Here is a 25,125-nt window from a genome sequence, read left to right on the forward strand (position 1 = left end):
GTGAATTGGAATTCTTCTGGCATCATTTAACTCGCAGAGAGTTGCTCTACACGTATCACACCGTGAAAATTGTTAATCGGACTCGAGGTAGGCGGTACACAATAATTTGTTTCATTTTAAATAGTTTTTCCGATGCGAATGTATTGGACATGCCTGTAACAGCTGTCATTTTTGCCACAGAACAAATGTATAGCAAATTTCCGAAATGTCTTAATATGACCAACTAGTTTCTATTTACTATAAAGTAGTTAAACAAGTATCCTCACAAGAAAGGTAGACAAAAAAGCTGCAGCTTTACAGACCACAACTGTAAAGGATGTACAAGTCTGATTCTTTGCTGCCCTTTACATGTTGATGTACCGCAGCAAAAAATCAGCTCAGTGTCTGGAAGTATTTTAAAATTTTCGGATTGAGCATAATGAACATGATAGCTCTGGTTTGCTTTGTGGAGTTAATGGTGTATAGAATACAATTATTGAATACAATGGAGCCTTAGAATACAGTGTTATAAAGGTGAATTGTGTTGAAAAAAGTTCAAAAGTACTTTTAGATCAAAATTAATGTTAAAATGTAATGAGTAAATAGAAGCGCATACAAATGGATCTATACAATAGCAATAACTACACAGCTTCTAGTCCTATTTCTGTGACTATCTCCTGAAAGCAAATCCTTTTCTGAGCATTTGCTTCCCAGCATCTCAGCATCAGTGAATACCTACAACATGTGAACATCATAATATTGTTTAGCACAGCAATATGTTAATATCAAGAAAAAAGATTGCCACATGCACTGTATTTTCATATTAATGAAGCACCTGCATCTATTGCCTATATATGTACATATGTGCTATTTTGGTATTTCTGGATATGATAGTTAGGTTGGAGTGTCCATCACTAAGCATGAATAGTTCGGGTTTTATTTTTCCATAAAAAAATATTCCGTCCGAATTTTATAGGGTATACAGCCAAGTCATCATAATATATATGTACATGTACATGCAATGATGTAAAATGCATTTGACGAGTTTCTATATATAATTTATATGAAAAACTACTGGAAATCATGGAAATCGTTAGCCAGATAGTGTAGCTATCTTGTGCTGGTATTAGTTTAAAAAATTTTGTTTGTCAAAATGGTCAGTTTTCCAAAGTTAGGTAACATAATAGTGTTTCATTCTCAGAAATTCTTTTAGGATGTCTTCAAATGGTTGAATAAAGCTATGTAATTATTCTATTAGAATCACTGCATGGCGTTTACTGAAAAAATTTACTTAACCTTTTAAAAATATTGTCACATAGAGCCTGATTTTCCTTTTATTTTCAAGTTTAGGTTGACATAATCACAGTAATTAAATGGATATATTGCAGGTAAACTGTATAAGCAATATTAAGCTTGCCTTTAATAATCCAGAAGATACACGCTTGTACAAATAAGTTTGTCATGATATTTTGTACATTAATTTGTTGCTGCATCTCAAGAATACTGTCAATACATACTAATAATTATGGCAGTAGTCTTACATGTTGTCAGGGCAGAACTGTGGCTTCACTGGTCGGTTACCACCATCAATAAACTCCAGTAACCTTTGGTTGGGTATGGTAGGATAGGGACTTCTTCCCAGGCTATATATCTCCCAGCAAGTTATACCATATGACCACTGTAAAAAACATACAACCAGTTAAGATACAAGGTGTATTTTATATACAGATATACCGATTCCATGCAACATACCCTTAAAAAATGTACTAGTATTTAAGTAAATTAATAATGTCACTGTCACAAGAGGAGTATGGTATATTAGTATTAATGCTAGAAGTTAGTTCACTGGGAACATTACAGGATAACTCACAAGTGTTACATATGTTTTTTTTTAAATTTCACACAGTAGCACATTGTGCAAATAATATTATTTTTATGTGTGTGCGTGTGTGGGCAAGATGTCTAAGTTCTCACCACATCAGTTTTTTCATTACTAATTCTGTCATGCAATGCTTCAGGAGCCATCCATCTGATGGGAATTTTTCCAGTGCTCTGTTGCCGATAGTAGTCATTTGTATACACATTTCTGGCCAATCCAAAATCAGCTATCTTGATGTTTAAGTCTTCATCAACCCTGCAGGTGATCATGCATACATTTAGAGAGCATTTCGAAGTCATACATAATTTTATCATAACTATATGTGCCACAAGAAAAGCATAGGGTATATACGTCAACCCAAAGTTTAGCTGTTTATTGAAAGCCATCTAGTTGCTAGTTACCAAATATGATCATTATTTATATTTAATTATTGTAGTCAATGAAAAGGTGTAAGTGGACAGATAGTCGATTATAAGTACTTGTGTATCATACAGTATGGTAGTATATACTGTGTATTAGGGATCACAGAGTTTTGGGCTTTCTTAACCACTGACAAACAGTCTCAATTTTCCTTTTAAACAACTTGGCAGTGTTGGTTAATCATATCCAAGCCCAAAAATGCCTTCAGAGTGGCCCCTAATCTTTCCAACAAGTTTCTATGGAAGTTTTAAAATTTTCTATTTCTACTAACTATCTAGCTGATGGTATAACTCGACAATGCATAAGGCTACGGGCTTGATTTTTTCACTGTTCGACATTGCTTCATCCCGAGATGTGCCTTTTCACCAACTGTGGTGCATACAATACACGCATCATAACTTTACGTTTGTCCTCCCAAATTTTACTGACAATACAAGGTGTTGATTCATGATAGCATGACTATATGGCTTCCCTGGTGGCTGTGGCAGTAGCTATTATGCTTATCATTCATAGTTTCCATAGTGATTGCAGAGACACTTTCTCATACTATTCTTCATTTGTATTGCTGTGTAACAGGTGGAACATAGCTGAAGATGAAGCATAATGGCCACTGCACTTTGTGGTATGTGCAGGTTCATTAGTCATAAAAGAAAACAAACAATTAGAAGGAAAATTATGGATCAAAGAAAAAAAGTAGTGAAACAAGGGTTTTAAAGATACTGTAGTCAATGTATCACTTGGAAATTTGTTCAGAAAGTTTTCTCTCTATTTTACACTAGGTGTCATCCACACACAAATTAGTCATACAATTGAACCACTTCTCTTATACAACAAGTACACACCACCTGGAGTACACAATTATGTTCACTCACATGCAGTTCCTTGCAGCTAAGTCACGGTGTATCAGTTTTTTCATGGCCAAATAGTTCATACCACATGCTATCTGGTAACACATGTTAAACAAGTCATGTTGTTCCATTCCCTATAAATGACAAATCATTCATACAAGCACTTGGAAGGAGAGACACAATGTTAGTTAAATGGCAACAAGTGTACGGAAAAATTTGAAATTTTAAGGATTATAGAAATGAGGTCATCTACATCTGCAGCTGTACTAGTACACATTCTCTTTCCACTTCAGTCACATACAGCCTGTCAATAGCATAGCCATAACTGAAGTAGAGAATAAAATCTACTATAAAGTAGGTATAGATGACCTTCTTTGTTTCATTGTTTTAATTTCTATGATCTCTACTGAAACGTAATTTTTCCTTAATTGATTACTGGTGAGCCATTGCAACTGCATTGAAGGAAAGACCCATTATAAAAATTAGTTGTGCTACTGAACATGCGCCCTGACTATCAATTACTAACATGTGAATTGCATGGCCATTCTGCTTCATGTTCAGCCATCCTCATGTACAGCATTAAAATCGAAGAACAATATCAGGAGTGCCTCTGCAGCCAATCCAGTCACTATGAAAATTAAGCCAGAACACATGCATTGACTAAAACAAGAAGTGGCCATTCCACTTCAGTTTCAGCTATGTTCTATACAGTCTTAGTACAAAGAGTGCCTCTGCAATCAATGCAATCACATTATGGACATTAAAGCACTAAAGTCATGATGCATTACCACAAATCAACACCTATGTGGTAGTGCAGAAAGAAATGGGACAAAAAGGAGGACTAAGGTAAGTTCATTATGCATGCATTGTAGCTGCTGTGGTTGGCAAAAAAGGTACGTCTTGGGCTGAAGTGATATTGAACAATTAAGTCTGTAGCCTTAGCCATAGTGCTTGGCTGGAGGCATCAGTTTGTAGAAAATAAAAATAATAAAGCATAGAAATTTGTTGGAAAGGTTTGGGGTAACTCTAGACATTTATGGAGTTGGCTACACCTAACCAATGCTGTCAAACTGTCAAGAAGGAAAAGTGAGATTGGTTTTTGGATATTTTCTAGACAATTAAGACCTCCATTATGATTAAAGTATCCGGTAAAGGCAGAGCCTGTATACCAGAAGGCTTATAAAGGCCTAAGATGTTTATATTAACTGCACTAAGTATGTTTGAAAAGTAGGAGAAAGAAGAAAAAATCCATGACTGGACCTGGGCAGCCTCGAATCTGCAGCCATCCGATTAACGCTCAACATGATCTCTACTACTGTATCATATGATTACTACTGCATGTATCATATGATAACAATTGTGACATAAGTACTTAACTACATGCACACACAATGATTATGTATGTATCTATTTAACACCCTATGTATGTGCGTGCATTCAGTTATGTCATATGTTGTTGTACATTATGTGTACGTATCAGTAATTGATAGCATTCGAGCCCATTACAATTTGGTGTCAGAAGTGGGATACGCCCCTGAAAACAACTGTTTGCCATGGTGTGTTATTTTAATGGTACCAAAACAGGCAAATTTGTGCATTAATTAGAGTTGTGTGTTCTTGGGCTCTTAATATTTAATAGATGTAGTAGTACTCCAGCACCATGGCCCAGCAGTTGGATTTACCCCTCCCAGAGATCACCAAAAAAGACTTCCTTCATGTGTGGACGAGATTCGAGTTGGTAGTGGCAGACAAAGAATGGAACCCGGATAAGAAAGCCACAGTATTACTGATGCTCATACATGGTAAACTTTTGGATATCTACAGTAAATTAAGTGATATGACTAGAGCTGATTTGGTGGAGATGAAGAAGGCACTAACAAGCAAAGCTGGGCTAAAGATCCATTGGTAGCTGGTAAGGAGTTCATTGCACGAACACAGCAGAGAGATGAAACTGTGAATGCCTTTGCTGAGAATTTGAAGTTGTTGTTTAGCCAGGCTTACCCTTCAGAGGCACCTACATCTGGCATTTTGCTACAGAGGTTTTTGACTGGGTTGTTACCATCCCTAAGTCGCCAGGTACTATTGCGTGGTAAACCCACTACCTTTGAGCAAGCTGTTAAGGAAGCTGGAGAAATCGAATATACATAGAATTTTGAGAGTCCCAAAAGGAAGTGAATTTAGTACCCCAGAGGAAAGGACCAACAGAATTTGAAAAATTGCATGAAAATTTAGAGAAGATGTTGAAATGTTTAGAACAGTGAATTGCTCTTTGGGTTGGACCAGTGAGGCACAGTTGAAAGATGACCAACTATCACAAACTATTAAAGCATTGCAACATGGAGAGTCACTTCCACACAAGATAACTCCAGGATTATGACGAACATTTCTACAAGATGGAGTGCTCTATCGCCAGTTCCAGCAATCTTCTATGTCTCCATGTGCTCCACAACTGGTTGTTCCTACCAGCATGAGGGATAAAGTCCTGGCACAGCTCCACAAACAAGCAGGCCATCTGGGAATCCACAAAACTCTTTAAAGGGTGAAAGAGCGGTTTTACTGGCCTGGGTATGAGCTAGATGTTGAGAATTGGGTGCACTCATGCCAACCCTGCCAAAAGTGTAACCCACCCCAGCCAGCTCCTCAAGCCCCAATGGGTACAATTCAAGCACACCATCCATTTGAAAAAAAAATTGCATGGGACATAATGGGCCTTCTACTCAAATCTTCAAAGGGACATAAATACATAGTGGTAATAACTGACTTCTTTAGCGAATGAGTTGAAACTTTTCCCCTTCAGGTAATGGATTCTGAGACCCTGGCCAGAGTGCTAGTTGATGAGATTGTGTGTCGATATGGAGTGCCAACATACCTCCACAGTGTTCAAGGGTCTAACCTAAACAGTGAAGTGATTACTAGTTTGTGTAAGCAGTTGGGCATCAACCGAACTAGAACAATGGTGTACCATCCACAGACAAATGGGCAAGTAGAAATATTTAATCGTACATTAGAAGCTATGCTATCTAAAGTTGTCAGTGAAAACTAGAGAGATTGGGACAGTCACTTGCCCAAAGTGCTGTTTGCGTATCGAACCTCCATTCATGAATCCACCGGATTTACACCTTTTCTTGTTAATTATGGGCGCTCTGCAACTTTGCCAGTTGATGTTATGTTGGGAAGAGTATCAATGTCTTTGGAGGGAGGTAAAGGTCTTCCTGAGTATGTAGAACAAGTTGGGCAGTCTCGTAAACAAGCATACGATAAACTCTGTCACAGCATTGAAGAAGCTCATAAGCCAACAAAGCAAGATATGACAAAAGGGAATCAGGATGCAATTTTGCAGTTGGAGATTTAGTGTGGTTGCATGTACCAGCGATTAAAACAGGACAGACCAAGAAATTCTCCTGTCTTTGGAGAGGACCATAATATACTGTTGTAGACAAAACAAGTGCTGTGAACTATAGAATACAGCTGCTAGGCTCTGCTAAGACCACAACTGTTCACCGAACAGGCTTAAAACATGCTATGGCCAACCACAAGGACAAATGGAGAAAGTGTATGTAATGGTCAGCATACTGAGAGAACTGATACTGTTTCCAGGAAGATGACTACAGACCCACAGACTACAAGAAGTTACGCTGAAGTAACAGCAGCAACACCAGCTAGTTTATCAACAGCAGGAACACCAGCTAGTTTATCAACAGCAGGAACACCAGCTAGTTTGTCAAGAGAAGGGTATACATCTATTAATGGCCACAGAGGACTTGCCATCCCCCAGACTTTTACAGACCTTAATTTCAAGGACTCAATAAACTTAGGGGGGAGCAATGTGACATAAGTACCTAACTACATGCACACACAATGACTATGTATGCATCTATGTTACACCCTATATATGCGCGTGCATTCAGTTATGCCATGTTGTTGTACATTGTGTTGTATCAGTAATTAATAGCATTCGAGCCCATTACACAATCAATACAGTATCATAATTGTTATTTGTATACATAGTAAATACCTCAGGTAATTGATCCACACCACTATTATTCATTCTTCTGCTTTTTAAATATGCTTTAAGATCCCCATTGGCCATAAATGGTAGTACTATAAATGGTAATCCTCCTTCATTATCAGTGTCTAGACTGACTCCCAGTACAGATAAAACATTGGGATGGTCACACTGGTTCATTAAAACAGTTTCACGTAAAATTGATTTGAGACCCTCAAATGAATCATAATCTGAAACACAACGTGACATCATGTATTCTGTATCACCTTGCAATTTACTTAGGGTCATTTCATGGCAAATCACCGAGGAATTGTAGGGTCACCTATCGGATTTTTACGAAACTTGGTGTGTTTGTAGTACCTATAGTGCTCATCACCCATACCAATTTTTAGCCTCATAGACCACATAGTTCTGATTTATGACCACAAATATTTTGAATATTTCATGAAAAATTGGCTCGTCTTGAGTTACAAAATCAACACCATTATGTTAATATTTTAAAATAAAATTTCAGTGATTAAAGACTGTTAATTGATCTTTCAAGTAATCCATAAACTATGGGATATCAATTTAATTAAGGTTCAAAAAGGCTCCATTAAAATCTTCAATATTTCAAAACATGCTGCTTCAAATTCTTTGATTTTTTTAGTAAATAATAATTGAGTTATGGTCTATTGTTGGAAAAGTTTTTGTGGTGGGGCCACGATGGGTTCAAAAGATATAATTAAATATGTTGTGGTATATAGTGGAATTTTGTAGTCTATTATTGCTATATGGGAGTGTACTGTACACCTCTAATAACCACTCCTGATAAGGCCATGCCACCTTTGTCTTACACAATGAAGGTGTCCAAGTACAGTGCAACCTGTACTAGTGACCACCTGTATTGAAAGACCACTGCAATTTATTTAGTTGTATAGTTTTTAAATGCAGCCAGCTTATATAGCTTGCAAAAACCAATGACCAGCTCATGACAACACGTCAGTTGTTTGATTGAGCATACGTATGGTAGCAATGAAGATTATTCGAGAGAACAGGGACATCGCTTTCAACTCTCACGTACAATCCCTGGTACAAGCAAACTGTACTCTTTTGTGCCAATTTCAGATAGCACAGTGGAAATAAAATTTTACTTATAACCTGATGTTTTCAGGAAAGAGAGAGTTTCACCAGAATCAATTGCTGGATTTGTCACTTGTTGACATGAAAAGAATCAGTGGTTAGCTTGTGGGCTTGAAGTTTGCAGTGACACTAAGGAAGTGAAATTGACGTTTCTGCATCCACATATATACACAGTCTATCAAACTCGTTCAAGTACCCAGAGCCCCAGAATATCCACACTATATCAATGGATGACATTCTAACTCTCATAGACCCAAGGACAAGAAGTGATCGTGTGCAAAAACGAAGTGACTTTTGCTACCAAACAGCATCACACTGTATCACCACAGTAACAAACTTGTATTACATGCCTTTGTCAAAACTTGTTTATATATGCATAAATTTAACTTGCAAAGAGTCTTGTGTGTCTGCAAACCTAAATCAGCAGAATGGGCTTCAAGGTGTGCAATACTACATGGGATATCTGCTATAATACCGTAAGCCCATAGAGACCACAAGCTGAAACTTTTGCAACTAACAGGTGAATGTCTGACAAGTATCCAGAAAAAATTCTAATCAACATTTTTTGGTAGAGCAAAGGTCAAAGATTAGGAGACTATCAACTTCATCAAATTAAATATACCTAACGAAAACTTATTCTTTTGAGCTTTAAAGTGGTACAATTTATTTTAAAAACACCCAGGTTATGATGCTTTGAATGGTCACAAGTACAGCAAAAATAGAATACTTAATAAACCATTTCTGGGAAGCCATACAGGCAATACAATGGGTGAAGGGACACATATGACCACTTCTGCTACCCAAACAATGAGTTTCATCCAATTCTGAGGGGGTCATGTGCAAAACTTTGGTGAACTGATATGGAATTACCCACACAGTAAATCCAACTAAATAAATTGCAGCACAAAGGTGGTCTTTCAATACAGGTGGTCACTAATACAGGCTGCACTGTACTTGGACACCTTCATTGTGTAAGACAAAGTTGGCATGGCCTTATCAGGAGTGAGTGTACACTCCTATATAGCAACAATATACTACAAAATTCCACTACATATTACAACATATTTAATTATATCTCTTGAACCCATTGTAGCCCCACCATAAAAATTTTACCAACAATAGACCATAACCCCAATTATTATTTACTAAGAATTTGAACAGCACTTTTTGAAATATTAAGGAATAAAGTTTTTAATGAAGCCATTTTGAACCTTAATTAAATTGATATCCCATAGTTTATGGATTACTTGAAAGATAAATTAACAGTCTTTAATCATTGAAAATTTAATTTTAAAATATTAACACAGTGGTGAGATACAGTTGATTTTGTAACTCAAGACGAACCAATTTTTCATGAAATATTCAAAATATTTGTGGTCATAAATCAGAAACTATGTGGTGTATGAGGCTAAAAATTGGTATGGGTGATGAGCACCATAGGTACTACAAACACACCAAGTTTCGTAAAAATCCAAGAGGTGACCCTACAATTCCTTGGTGATTTGACATGGAATGACCCCTTATTACCCAACACCTAATGTATTTTTCAGTGAAACATTGGACACTGGGAGCAAAGTAAATCTTGTACCTGCAGCACTTATGAGCTCCTGATACACACTATAGTGACCATCAGGCTAGCAAGTGTCATCAAGTGCCAGGTATATTCAACATACAAAGCTCTTTCTTGGATTATTTTAGTGATCATGTGATGTATAGATAGTATTTAATGGCTATTAGAAAACCTTGGTGATAAGGCCTTGAGCTGTATACTTAACAAATTTCACAGAATTAGCTGTATAGTTGTGGTGGTAGAGCTCCTAACCAATGACAAGTTAAGAGTGCGTGTTAATACTAGAAAATACACAAGTAAGTGTTGAGTACAGCAGATAAACAATAATCATATTATCTGACAAACTCTGTAACTACCATACCTTTAATTGTCTTGAGAGCAACTACTTGTGTTGTTTGACTTGCTTCATTATTATCAGCTATCTGGTGAGTCCATGTCCCTTTGTAAATGAGACCAAATGCACCTAAAATATTGCAAGTTGATGTTATAATGTTTATACAACACTGTTACAATTACAATATTTATACAACACTGTTACAATTACAATATTTAAACCATTGCAAAGTCAAGAAAAAGGCAGGGTCATATAACTGTTGTCATTTTACTATATCCCATAACCAGAATTTGTGCTTTACAAACATTCATTTTCCCAATTGGTATACAACACAATTGAACTACATATAGAGTTGCCTTATTGCCAACATTAGCTGTATTCCAGCACAAATTGAATTCATATTTGGATAAATGAAGAGGTAATGCTAGAATGATGTAATAGTAGAGAGGTGGAGCCAAGGTTTCTCTAACATTGTACTAGAAGTCATTAAGACGCTAAATTTTTTCTATAGAAAATTGGCCTGGTAATCTACTACCACAATATAATTTTACCCTTTACTCATCTGCATACATGTACACTACATACTTTCCTATGCACATTAAAGTAGTATGGCTAAAGACTGCAAATTGTCAATTAATTACTACAGTTAGCTTGAATGTATGGAGCATGCACATATTAGGTAGTGCTTTTAATACTATACCATCTTACACAATTTAACATCACTATCTCAAATGTTTTCATTAATCATTAACAATTTCAATATACCTTCTCCAATAGATTCAGTGAATGTCACCTCACATGCTGGTAGTTGTATATCACTAAGCTCTGTGCATCCCTGCATAAGTGCTTTCAAATCGTCCTTGGTAAACTTTACTTTCTTTACATCTAACACAAAACAATAGTAGTTCAGATAATAATTTCATGTTAGGTAAGTGGAGGAAACTTTATAGCTAAGTGAAAAGTGTAGTTGTTTGTGCATTGTTTCATTGGAAATTTTAATACTTCCTTTCGAATTTATAAAATTCACCAATGCGTAACTTGAGAAACTTGGTGCACACAAAAGGAATCAATTGTTGTTGCTTTCTGTTGTATACAAAAACAATTGTCAGTCAGTAGAAACTTCTGTTAAAGGCACATTTGGGTTTGATTGTACCTATATAACCAATACTGCTAAGTTGTTGTGAAGAAAAGGTGAGGGTGCATGGCTTTTGTGGAGACAGCACTATGATAGCCATTCTGCCTGTTCATGAGGTAGTGACTGTTAACATTTTGCGCCTCTTTGCAGTGAATGCCACTTATCAGTCAGTGGTATTCACTGAAACTCATCTCTACAGTGTGAAGCCATCTGTATTTGGGCTTTTAAAATACAAAAAGAAGTGATGCAGGGCAGATCCAGTCATTAATTGAAAAAGGGGTTCAACTTGTTCTAACCCATTTTTACCCTGGCTTTGTAAAAGCTACACCCTTTTCTGCAACTTTAATGTTTTGTGTGGTTAATTTTATACACAAAAACAATGAAACAATGAAGTGATTCTATCCACAGTGTAACGACCCAAAATTTTGAGATGAAAATTAATAAAGTCTAGGTATAAGCATCGAAACACATTTTAATGCAAGAAGTTTATCTTCTTTGAACAGAAAAAAAATCAGCCTTTAGACTAGGATTGTGCAAATGAGATTTCTGGAAAAAAAAAAGGTAGCAAGCGTCCAAGAGCATAACAAAGAAAATTTAGAAGCTCTATAAGGTTGGATTTAAGGCTAATTTTAGTTAAGAATTAGACTCGGAACTACAGTAAACCATTTTCAATGCAATGGGAGAAGCATTGCCGAGCGTAACAGATGTTAGTTCAATACACTTGCTACTGAAACATAGTGGTATATAGTATTTTGCTATGATGCACACATCAATGCCGCATTAGTAAAACAAGCTACTGAACTAATCAAAAAGGAGTTTCTGTCGAAGCCACGAAACCCACCTAGACCTGTTAAGTCAACTTCAGAATTTTTATTGTTTTGTTATTCAATCACATTGGTTGAGCTTTGGGTTGGGATTGTGTAAGTCAGCAAGTGCGAAGCACACCATTATGAAAGTAACTTTTTGACATAAAATGCAACACTGCTTCAATTTAACTGGTTTATAAAATTAAGCACCATATACCCTAGAGTTACAGCCCATCAAATTTGAATTTAAATTGGCAATGTATTTATTCATACCTTAGGAATGGTTCAGACAATTTTGCTGAAATTTGGTGTGTGATCTGTGATACCTATAACACACGGCTGCTCTGAAAAATGGTTAATTTGGCGCAGTGACCATGGGGCTAGGTGAAATAATTATCACTATTGAAACTGAAGCACTTAGAGGAATGTAGCATTTTTAAGTGCTACCATAGCACATCAGAAAATTATGCCTTTTGTTTTTAACATACATTCTGGTATGGCATGCTTGTGGTTCTCTTGGCTGGTGTGTATTTATTTGCAATCTGTGGATCACACCTTCTTTTGTAGACTGGGAGCCACCCAAGTGATAATAAAATTTTGAGGTGGATATTTAGTCTTGGTCCTACTGCTATACATACATGCATGATGAGGTTTGAAGTTCAGAGTACTTTTGCTATCTTGCACACACATGTTATATGCCAATATCTATGATTGAACATTGTGTATAAACATTATTAGTGCAACACACAACAGTGTAGGTGCAAAACAATAAAAGTTACCTTTTATACCTGAACCATTTCTTTTCCTATATAAAAAATAACATTAGAAGTATTGGATAAAATTATGTGTAAATGTTACTCACTTTTGCACACTATAACTTTATACTGTATAATCAAGAGTTCATAATATAGAATTATGAACTCTTTGTATAATCATGCAAGAAAAAATGGTTTTGATTGTTTTCTAGCCCTGCAATTATTCAATGCATATCTTTGCTTTCAAGGATTACTAATGGGTTGATGGCATCAATACTCAAATGAAAAAGAACCTGACAATAAATTTTTTTTGGTATCTGACTCAAGAAAATCACACTAGCTATTATGCAATGCCTAAACAAAAGGCCAATATTAGCAGAAATCACTATGACTATGTAAGTGACATAACTGACCAAGATAAGCAGCAATTCCATGATTTTTTTTTTGTGAATCACCTTTCAATTCTGAATTCAAAATGTTTTGTTTCGCACAAAAATTTCATATGATGCAGTGCAATGCAAATATGTCATTGTGAAATAAAACCTTAATACCTACCTGACAAACAATGCATAGGGTTTAATGCTGGAGAAACCACAGCTTCTTGTGTTTTGGTTTGTTTTGTATTTCTTTCTTCCTAATATTCCCACCGTCCATACAACAATGCACAGCCCCAACAATCCACCAGTTACAGATGCTGCTGTTATTATTACACTAAATGATTTTGTCTTGGGTTCATTAATAGATGGACTACTAGCAGGAGTGCTTACACTAGTAGCTGTATTGGTTGCACTGTTTGTACTAGTTGCTGTACTGTCAATAGTCATGATGTCAGTAGCAGTAGTATTTGTGATAGGTTCATTGATACACCAGTCTGCAGATTGTGTGTCATCTAAAAAAAAATATTACTCATTGAGTCATTGGGAACAAACATATATATGTGTAGCTGGTCAGTCACGAAAGAGGAACTGATGATACAATATGTAATTAATCAAATTATATACTTATCAAGACAATTTACCTGTTAAACTTTGATAGCCTAAATTGTAGCTGGATTTCTATTTATATTTATCTAAAGGCCACCCTAATAAAACATTTGATAATAATATAATAACACAGTGTTTTGTAGTGTAGTTGCAACAACAATAATCAATCTTATCAGAAACTTGACTGTGACAGATAAATTATGTAGAAGTGGTACTCATAAGAGGGATAAGTAGAATTCTAGGAAAACGGGAACGGAACGGAAACGGAAAGCGGGAATGGAAACAACCAACGGAAAATGCCTGATGAAGGTTATCATGTCAATATACGGGTTAGATTTTACAGCATGATGCTTCTTTGTAACATTGTTGGACCCTCCGTACTGTTCCGCTAAAACGATCGAAACTCTTTAATAGAGCAGTCACCGTCCAATAAAATACTCTAATAGAGCAGTCACAGAATGTTTTGCAAACCATGTATCTCACCAGGGGCCTTTTAGTATTGAAAGCTTGTGAATCATTGTACTATAGCTGGCAATCCTCAGCCTCTTCATTGGAGTCACCTCAGCCTCTTCATTGGAGTCACCTCAGCCTGACACATACTGTATCTACCACATACCTAACTTTTATCTTGACAAGGTTGCAGCCATACACCTTCTAACATCTTTATGTAAACACTGTCAATTGATTAGAATACTTTGTAAATCTCTTCATTTCAAGGAGTATAGTTATTTCAGTTTTTTTAAATAGTGTTGATGATATAGCTAGTGTGTGCCATATGAGACCAGCCATGCACGTCTTGGAGCTGACAAGCAAGCTAACAGCATACCTTATCATACATAACTCTTATTGGGAAGTTGCATGTAAGTGCATAGCCTATATAGACACTGTCTTCAGTCTATATAATTAGAATACTTCACAAACTTCTTCAAGCATGTTTCAGTGTTGAATCTTTTAAAATGTTTATAGTTTTAAAGGAACAGTTAACAGTCAGTGTTGATTGACTTAGCTAGTCTACATACCTAATCTTTGCCAGTCATAGTTGCTCCATCATTCACAGGTTTAAAGGTCCGCATAGTAATTTTGACTGTTCTAGTAGAGTATTTTAATGCACGGTGACTGCTCTATTAGAGAGTTTCGATCTCTTTAGCGGAACAGTGCGAAAGGGTCCAACGATGTTACAAAGAAGCATCATGCTGTAAAATCTAACCCGTATATTGACATGATAACCTTCATCAGGCATTTTCCGTTGGTTGTTTCCGTTCCCGCTTTCCGTTTCCATTCCGTTCCCGTTTTCCTAGAATTCTACTTACCTTCATAAGAGATAAAATAATTATTATACTGTTGATTTATTTATTTATTTTTTTGATTTGTGGGAGTGTTATCATAAGTGTCATTCCAGTAGAGACCAGTCATGAGGCTAAGTCTCTCCAAGATATCTACATATCATGTATCAATGGTATGCTGAGGCTATGATATGCTTTAGGTTGTAACAATATATCATGTACTATGATAATTTATACAGATGTATAGACAATTAATTTATACATTTAGCTAAATGGCCGACATTCTCATTAATCAAATTATTGTAAGTGAGATAGATGCCAGGTTTGTAGATTAATTGGCATTCTGGAAAGAAAAAGGGTCTCTCCATTTCCGAAAAGAGTGACAAACTTCTGTGTTTATACTTCACTTTGTATCATGTGATACATCACCATATCGTGATACATTATATCGATTGATATACCCAAATAGTCCTTTAAATATACTTAATATTGGAACGTTGGCTAGCAACTTAGGTGGAATTTATTTCAGATTGCTCAACATTTTCTTAACATACAATACCTTAATAATAGTAGCAATTAAGATACTCTAATAAAGCAGCCTATTAATGCAGCATCTCAATCGGCTACATATTTAAGGCTGTAATACTTATATCCTGATCAGATTTGTGAGTTTCCCATTTCACTATAATGTGTTCTGTTCAGTTACACAGATAATGTCTCTGTGTGTGTGTGCATGTGAGCATATTATGCATGTGACATTGACTGATCTGTTGCAATCATAACTTTGGTTCCCTTGGCTCCCCACCACTACTATATGCCATGTACTGTTACACATACATTACGTACTTTGTACATCAAGGCAGTTACACTCAACTCCACTAGCAGTGGTATTTGCACCAAATGCATCTTTAATGAGCACCAATGTGTCTGCACAGAAACTCTCAAGTTGTAAAATTATTCCTTCAATTAGTGCTGCTCCTTTTATAATTGAGTCATACTCAAGAGTACAGTCTTCTTTAAATTTGTAACATGAATTTGTACATATAGCTTTTGCCTCACCAGTTGTTAGATCACATGGTACAAATATACCATTGCAAATAAAAGATGCAGTAGTATTGAAACATCCATCAGTTATTAGTCTGGTAAAACTTTCCAGTACACTAAGAAGATTACCAAATGTTGTCAAGTTATGGACACTTGTATACTGATACAGATAATTGTTAGTTGCTAAACTGTGTTGAGCACAAACTTCAATTAAATTGTTGAACTGCACACACCTAATGTACGCACACATGACAAATAAACATATTATCGGTGCTGCATTTCTATATATACATCTGTCATCATATGAAGTGCATGTGTATTGTGTTAGCAGATTGTTGAGATTGCACATGTAATTAATGTACACTATAAAATAGAAAAAATTACATCAAGTGAAGACTGCAGTATTTATGCCAATTTGCATGGTTTGCGTTTCAATAAATCTTCTCAAGAAACCATTCGTTCATTAATTTTGGTCACACCATATCAACCTGACATTGTTACAACAGACATTCCTCCACATGGGCATCTTAGAACTCTTGATTCAGAACATCACCTTGAATCAGCCCATAGACAGAAGCAGAATAAAGACTCAATAAACCAAATAATATATCAAATATTATCTGAGCTGGATTGAATATTTTGCACTGTTACTCAACTATTGATATCTGTGTCCTCAGTCATTCCAGTGGAATTCCACCATGGCAATCAAAGATGTAACTAGTTTCATGTGGCTAGATCAATTACCTTCTACAGTCACTGTTGAAGGGTTTTTTACGACATAGTAAGAACTTCGATTTTTGCTTCTGAAAGAATTTTCTTTAGCAGGAATTGTAAGGAATGGAAAGTTATACAGACTAACTACAGTACTTACATTATTATATTATTTTGTATATAGCTTCACACACACACATTTTTTTCCTTGCACTGTAGCCCTACAATTATAAGTCTTTTTAGTGGTCACATGTTGTCCGATGACTTCACAAGCTCTTGTTTTTGTACTCACACTTTCTCCTCTGATGATGGTCTTAGGTGGCAAAGTGATACAAGTATTTAAAAGTAAGGCAAGCAGCTTTGAATGCATCAAAAAAGGAAAAAGGGTTTAGCTGTAGAAAATTGTTCATGAAAACATGGCAGATAAATAACAAAACAGCTAAAGTGGTATGGCTACTATGTATTATATTAATCAACCACTATCCTACTAAGATGGTTATATAGAAAGTCCATGAAGCAGGGATCCAAGAAACCCAACACTAATACTCTGTTGAATACAGGAAAATCCTGTGACTTAGTTAATCCACAGACAGCTTGCAGACCACACAAATACATTCTCTAATTAACTAGGCACCTGCATGGGGTATTTTTATAGAAGTAGCACAGCATCAAAATTGTGTTTCTATTTTTTTGTGCTTCACATAATTATGTTATCTTTACCAATGTGTGTGGTTATATATGGGTTAACTTCCTTACTCTAGCAGCAAGATACAGTAACACATCCACCTCATTGATTGATGTTTTAGTTTCTAGCATGCATTTATTGTGAATACAGGGTGATAACTACCATGCATACATGTGTCTTTATGTCTGTACAAGACATATGCATTTCTTACGTGTTAGGAGTGTCGGCAGTGTTGGTTATGAAGACACAGTTGTCAGCATGACATGTCGATGTATTTAAGAATGATGAAGAGAATTGGAGAGAGTTAGAACAGTTAACAGTAAAGTTGATGGATGGATCTGATATGAAGTTGTTTACATGATCTATCAAGCTCACAGTATCGTCAGAACATGTTCCACTATTCAGTAAACTATCACACTCCTCAGAACATAGTCTCTGAACACCTCCATCACATGGTGGATAAATAGTGACACATAATGCTGTCTTGAGGTAGTTTCTACAATACTGGTTAGTAACACGTGTATCAATATAGTTCATTGCACTAATCTCCAACTGTATCAAATCAATATCTCCAGTGTAGTTGAGATAAGTGTTGTAGTTGGAACATGAGCTGTTGTCTGGTATGGAAATGCACCTGTAAAAAGTAACAACATCATATCGTCATGACAACATACTTACCAACCCAATTGGTGCATGTTTACACCATTCTAGCTATAAATGTACTAGGTGGCCTAAAATTGTATTCATCTGTGCTCAATTAGAGACCTTATATATACTAAATAAGTTTGTTGGCCTTTCAAGTATTTGGCAACTACACTCTATTTACAATTATGTAGTAATAATTACGTTAATATGGTTAGTCTAACAAATCAAATCAGTGCATTCATAATATAACTATACCATATATAGGCTGGTTTATAAAGTCAACACTTTTTATCGTAAAACAGTTTGTGTACAGCATCTTCTCATGATCAATTATATGAGGTTTTAATCATGTTTATAGTTATACTTTCTTCTCTACTTAGCCTGTTACACAGCGTTACAAATGAAGAAACACTAGGAGAAGGACATCTGCAATCAATCAGTCACAATGGGAAATTTAGATTATTATTGTCAAACATAGGAAAGCCATCATGCAGCACTACTGCAAATCGACACCTTGCACTGTCAGCAAAGATAATTGGGACACAAAGGAGGACACAGGTAGTCCATGAAGCATACATTGTATGTACTGTGGTATATGTCAAAAGGCACCAGTAAAGTTGACTTGTGGTTTCATAGCAATACCAGAAATTCAGTGGAAAAAGATGGCAACACCACATCTTGACTTTCTTAGTGTCAAACACACTATAGCTGGCCAATGATTGTTCCAACCTTAGCACACCCACAGTAGCTACATCCGTTGTTTTATCTCCACAGAATGCATATCTTTTCCTTATATGGATGCAAATACATAAGGTAAAAATATTATTTTATGTATGTTTTCTTATACAAGTAAACAACAGGTATTCCTATAATTTTTACTCATTCACAAATGACAACATAAATTTATTACTATAGTACTGTATTTTAGGGATCATGAATGTTTGGGCTTTTCTGGCCAAAAATATTGCTCCAGATAATTTGGTGCCACATCCAATGAAAAATTTCAAACTGTGACCCAGTTTAAAAAAAAAAATATTTAGCATTCTACCTCTTTACCAGTTCTTTCTGATAATAAGTTTTTACCACTTCCAGTTTGGCATGCTGGTCTTATCTTGTGAACTCTGCTCCATTGGTTTCCACATTAAGAGGGGGCACCAGTAGGTGTTTTATGCGCATATGATTACCTGAACTTGCATCTGTCCGATCTTCTCCATGTACGTGTAATGTCATCTTAGGTGACCCGTGCTGTTCAACATGCAGGCAATTGAATTTATGTATCATTCTGTTGGTCAACAGTTTAGTCATTTTCTCATCACCACTTTAATTGATTCATCACATCTGTGACTTTTTTTGGTCTGCAGCCTAATTATCTGTGAGACCTACCATTCATGGCAGTTGTGAAAATGTATTCACTCAATTTCAAACTTTAGATTGTCAAAAGAGTAATTTGGTCACAACATCACAGTGGCGCATCTAGGATTTTAAAAGGGGGTTTCTGAAAGTTGGTATAGCTGAATAATTAAGGCACCTAATGACATTTCTCCGAGATTTTAGAAGCTCTTAGAGTGGAGTTTAGGTTACTTTTAGTTAGCAATTACAATAAATCCAATGCTTAAACTGTAAATGCTATATAGCTAACTATAGGGCAAGGATGGTGACTATAAGCTGTAGCTTTAATTGCTCTATTAGAGGAGTACTTGACTGCTCTATTAGAGTATCTCAATCTTTTTGTAATGCAGTGGGAGATGAGAAGTGAAGTGTTGCTGAGGGTTTAATAGCTATAAATAGTGTTATAGTTAAGTGCAACTGCATGCATGCTACTGAAATACAGTGGTATATAGTTGTTTGCTATGACAAATTGTCAGTACAATAATATTAGACTGCTAATTTTAAAAGGGGGTTTCTATCAAAACCCCAGAAACTCATCTATATCTGCCACTGCATCATACTGTATTCTTGCCATCTTAAGTTTCAGTGAAGTAGCACGCGTGGACCTATTGCATGGTACTGACCTATTGGTGCTCCAGTACAGATTACTGATTTTAGTGTCAGGGAGGTGAACTGAGAGTTTAATACATATATAAGGCCACGGACACTGATGTGCTTTCATATGTGTATTGCCTAAATTGTGCTCTGGTTGCTATAAAGTTTTAGCTTGAGAAAAAGGCAAATACTACTGCACTTGAAATCAACGTGAAATCAACTGCACTATATGGGATGTGATTATGCATAAAAGCAAAACAACTGATATTTTGCAGTCACACGATACTGACCTGTCAACAGTAATGTTATCACAAAATAGTGGAATGTCCAATTCATCTTCACATCTTCCTGTGTTGGGATAACGCAGACAGCAAGTACGTCAATGATGTAAACATACTTTATAGATATCTATCAGAAAAGGGATGTGTGCATGCATGTAGTATGGTTATGCTCACTTTTCAATAGCCTTATGAGTACCTGTATGCACAACTAAATAAGCTTGCAGTTTCCAAAAAGGTTTACTGAAATTCACGCTAGCTATTCACTGTGGTAATTGTACAAACACAAGTCATACATAGCATCACGTTGTAAAAGCCATGATTCAGCTGCATGGCATATAGCTATACAGGAAATGCACACTTACCAAATGCTAACATGGAAAAGGTAAATAATATCCCAATGAATTTCTCCATTACAACCACTGCATGAGCAAGGAATAATGCATGTGACACCACCTCAGGCTAGCTTGGTATACATACTGCGCTAGCTACATGAATTGTTATAATATATACCGCTATACACCGCTATACACATATGAAGCCAAAAATGTGAGCAGCTGCTGACAGGTGGCACCACTGACATGCACAGCTTCTGTACCACACTCACCACCGTGACGTACCTAAAAATACTGAAAGCCTGTAGCTAAGACAACTAAACTAAAAAGATTCTAGTTATACTGACACGCGATGGGATTGTGTGCCGTATTAAATCATACTAAATCGCATGTGTCATAGCCTCGGACTACTGAGTATATAGCTATAAGCTAGCTAGCTTTATGTTTCGCCAGAGTATGAACGCCATAGCTATAGAGCATGAGGAACTATTATTAAGAGATCCATACAGGCATAGGCAATTCTAAGGGGTGCTGAAAATAACTTTTAAAAGTCTTGGAGAAAAGTTGCAGTATAGATTGGCTGTAGGCATGCTCAGGTCTAGAATCGCCACTGATGATACAAGCAGCCGTTTGATAACTATAGTCTACTTACACAATATAGTATATATATATACCAACTCAACAAGTCTAAACTCTAAACCACAATGAGATATTAAAGATTCCTCGACGTCTAACTTTGCATGTCAATTAATTTTTGATTGTGGTTTTTAGTTCTACTACATGCGTCACAGTTTTAACCTGCTGGCTTGTTCATTCAGCAATTAGACTACCAGTTAATATATCAAATGAATGCAGGAGAGACAAATTAAACTCAAAGGTAGCTACAGCTAGCTATTTTCATAGAAGCTCAAGAGGGCTTCTATTTAGCTATACTGCTGGCTACTGCCCCTACACATCACTAGCCAGCTATGCATATATTCAGTAGCTAAGATCAGTATTCTATAGACCTGAATTTATTTAATCCTTACAATTAAATATCTAGGTATAGCTACACATTATCCATGCAAAAACAGCCAAGAATGATGTATAAAAAGGGTGCCGCCTTCAAAAGCCTGGGTAAAAAATGTTGAGTGCTGTGAAATCAAAGGAGGCAGACATGAAATAGCTGCAATGATGTTGCCATGAAATGGATGCATTGATGTTAATCATTGCCAATCATTGCATCCATTTCATGGCTTCCACCTTTGTAATTGATTTCACAGCTTTTACCCAGGCCGCTTTGAGTACAGAAGTTGGGCAGCGGATGTATGTCTGATATGCATCACTACTCCATCACCCCATAGCCTTAATCAACCAAGCAGGGAGACCTACTGCAGCGGCAGTGGTGGCAGCACTAATTTTGAAACTGTGACTGGCATAGAGGTGGTATTTGTAACCAGCATTTTGGAGGAGATTGTGTGTAAGTTGCTCCTGAGACAAAGGGTTGAAGCGGCCACCACAGTATATCAGTCCACTTTTCTCTGTTGACTCCCTGGCAAACAAATTCATAGCTCTTACTGGGCAGGTAGATGTTGATGTTGCCTGGAGCGTGATGGACTGTCCACGTCTAAAAATGTCACACCCTGTTTGTACAGTTTGGCTGTGTTTTTTTTTGTTTGTTTGTTTTTCTTTGTTTTGTTTTGTTTTTTTAAACATGGATTTCAGTCCTTTTAAATACCCCAAAGCCAACCATAAACTGGCTTTGAGGTTTGTTTTTACGCAAATCATTGTTCTTGATGTACAAATACCATGACAATGATCTAAGACAAACTGTACCAATGCAGAAAAATACCTTCCAATACAATACCAATTACTAAAGCCAAAGGATCTAGCTAGATATAATTATATGCAATAACCATTGCTCTAGAATTTTGTGCTTACATGTTCATGGCCATGGCTATATAGAGTTGCATTATAGTGTTTGTATTTGTTTGTAATGCAATTTTAATTCTTTCCAAGTTAGGTATGTATGATTGTACTACTTGTCTATTAGCATATTTATTTTGCAGTGACTGTTCTATTAAAGTATCTAAATTTTTCAAGCAAATGTGATTAAGTTGCATTTGTTCAACTTTCTGTCGCAAGCTTTGCACATGGACCAACATAAGTCTTATACTAGAATAAAACTGATGTATGTCCGCCTTGCTTATGTCTTCATAGTGTCTGATTGCTAATGTTTTTTGTCACCAAATGGTTGGTGAATGGTCAGGAGATTTGTTACAAACTGAATCTTACATAGTTACACTCAATGCTTTATACATTTATGCCACTGATAATGCTGAGCATTCCATATACATTATAATAGCAGCACTACGTACATCAGCACTACATCATTACAGTTAATTATTTCATTCCTAACACATTGAATCAATTTTTTTTGTTTCATCTCTACCAGACCAAGGGTAGCTATCCATCAAGTGGTTGAACACATCCATATTTAAAAGCTAGAACACCTATACTATTATCCTGCATATCTATATTGAATATCCTGCACCATAATGACAAACTATTGTTTAATAAAAACCTCCTTTCCTTGCTGGTGGGAGTCCATAAATTGTAAGACTTGAAATCTTATATCAGATTTTTGGAAAAGGAAGAGGTATGAAAGTATATTTCTTATAATTATCTGAGGAACCATATTAGATCACAGGTTGGTACGTTAATATATACATACCCCAGTATCATTGCAAGCATCGGGTTTAAATGTATATGACAGAGATCATGTATATACACATCCACACGTAAAATGATGGTTGTTAATGACAAAATCACTATTACGTGTGTACAGTAATGATTGTCTGGGTGTACCACTACTGTGAATGGCTTGTGTTAAATCATGAGTGTAGTAGCATGTTGGATAGTCATGATATAGTGACGTTGCTGTCATACAGGAAATGGTTTGTTGATGACTTCTGTGACTCCAAGGGTGGCTCCAGGAAGTTTGGCAACAGGTTTTCAAATTTCTTTTACATGCACAGGGGACCTACAGGGGCGGATGTAGGATTTTTTGAAAGGGGGCTAAGCTGAACAGGGGCATAGGTAACTATAGCCAGACATTAGAAGATATCAAGCCTTCTCACAAGGCCCTACCTGTAAGATTCATGTGGTATCCATGGTCAAATTATCTATTAGAAATAGTGACTATGTTAGCGTGCGGCAACCTATGGGGGTTTGGGGGCATGCCCCCCCTCCCCCCCACAAGAAATTAGGCCTCTAAAGGTGAATCTGAGAGTATTATAAGCAGTTTTTCAGTGGAAAATAATGGAATTTCAGTTTATTATAATATAATATTATCATTCAAATTTTACTTTTCCATTAAATCAAGATTGAATGCGATATGCATTGAGTATAGCTATCATGCATACATGATAATCTTTTAATTTGTAGCTATCAAGCATTTAGATATAGCTAGCTATATGTCATAATGCATCAGCTCCTCTTAGCCGTGCTCTAATCAGCTAAATCTGTGAGGCAGAAACATGTATAGCTAAGTAGTAGTGGTGTTGAATGTCACAATTATTAGTATGCATGCTCCTTAGTCTAGTGACACTTTGTTAGCCATGACACCAATAAAGTGTACTGAAAAGCAGAATGCAGTGAAGGGTATTAGTAGCTATTAGCTAGTCTACTGGCAATCCTTAGCAAAGTGCAACTATATTTGCATTCATGGGCTTTCTGAATTTGTTGTTGTGATAGTCAGCTTATTAGATCTGCCGAGTTATGAAGACTGAACTAGCTATAGGCTAGCTACAAATGCCAGCACCATAACCCACAGCATGGGGTCATATCAGATACAGATTTTACATTCAAAGACAAAAGTGGGTGAATATGCTATAGTTACCTTATGAGACTATATACAAATTACCAAAAGACTACAGTTTGCTAAATGGATGAGTTGGTAGCTAGCTACATATTATACTGAAGCTGATAAATCTAACCAATTAAACCAACTAACACTTTATTCACTTTAAAATATAAAACCACACTAATCACGTCTTATAGCCATAGTGGAAAACACTGCTAATCATCTGAATAAACAAAACCCACAATTAAAATTTTTGTAACTGGAGATGCAACCCACAATTGAAACCTATTTTTGAAGAACTCTTGGAGAAAAAGGGAGCTATATTCTCCTGGAACAGAGTTGAACAATAGGTATAGTTACATAGACATTATTTGTATTGGTGGTGATGCATAGTTCCTGAAATAGCTAAGTCTGCTTTTGATACACATAGAAGATTTAGGGCTTTATTGGCCAAGTACTATCTTGCAAAGGAAGGGGGGG

General features: G+C 36.2%; 1 protein-coding gene across 3 annotated transcripts in view; it reads right to left on the reverse strand.

Moving 5' to 3' along the window:
* Positions 1–432: 432 nt before the first annotated feature.
* LOC136261673 (tyrosine-protein kinase receptor UFO-like) overlaps positions 433–25,125 on the reverse strand; it is a 43,500-nt gene continuing 18,807 nt past the window's right edge. The window contains exons 1-14 of one of the 3 annotated variants that reach the window (XM_066055712.1): positions 20,832–20,939; positions 20,479–20,536; positions 18,848–18,994; positions 17,772–18,194; positions 15,967–16,397; positions 13,410–13,743; positions 12,879–12,904; positions 10,924–11,043; positions 10,186–10,287; positions 7,142–7,362; positions 3,151–3,260; positions 1,954–2,113; positions 1,521–1,657; positions 433–714 (exon numbers count right to left, since the gene is read on the reverse strand). In XM_066055712.1, the coding sequence (XP_065911784.1) occupies positions 621–714; positions 1,521–1,657; positions 1,954–2,113; positions 3,151–3,260; positions 7,142–7,362; positions 10,186–10,287; positions 10,924–11,043; positions 12,879–12,904; positions 13,410–13,743; positions 15,967–16,397; positions 17,772–18,194; positions 18,848–18,994; positions 20,479–20,536; positions 20,832–20,880 (2,412 nt within the window). In that variant the 5' untranslated portion in view covers positions 20,881–20,939 and the 3' untranslated portion in view covers positions 433–620. Of the gene's footprint in view, positions 715–1,520; positions 1,658–1,953; positions 2,114–3,150; positions 3,261–7,141; positions 7,363–10,185; positions 10,288–10,923; positions 11,044–12,878; positions 12,905–13,409; positions 13,744–15,966; positions 16,398–17,771; positions 18,195–18,847; positions 18,995–20,478; positions 20,537–20,831; positions 20,940–25,125 lie in introns of those variants that run through there. The other 2 variants (XM_066055713.1, XM_066055714.1) reach the window with 2 other exon arrangements.

The sequence above is a fragment of the Dysidea avara genome, chromosome 7, assembly GCF_963678975.1.
Source record: "Dysidea avara chromosome 7, odDysAvar1.4, whole genome shotgun sequence".
Lineage (NCBI taxonomy): Eukaryota > Metazoa > Porifera > Demospongiae > Dictyoceratida > Dysideidae > Dysidea > Dysidea avara.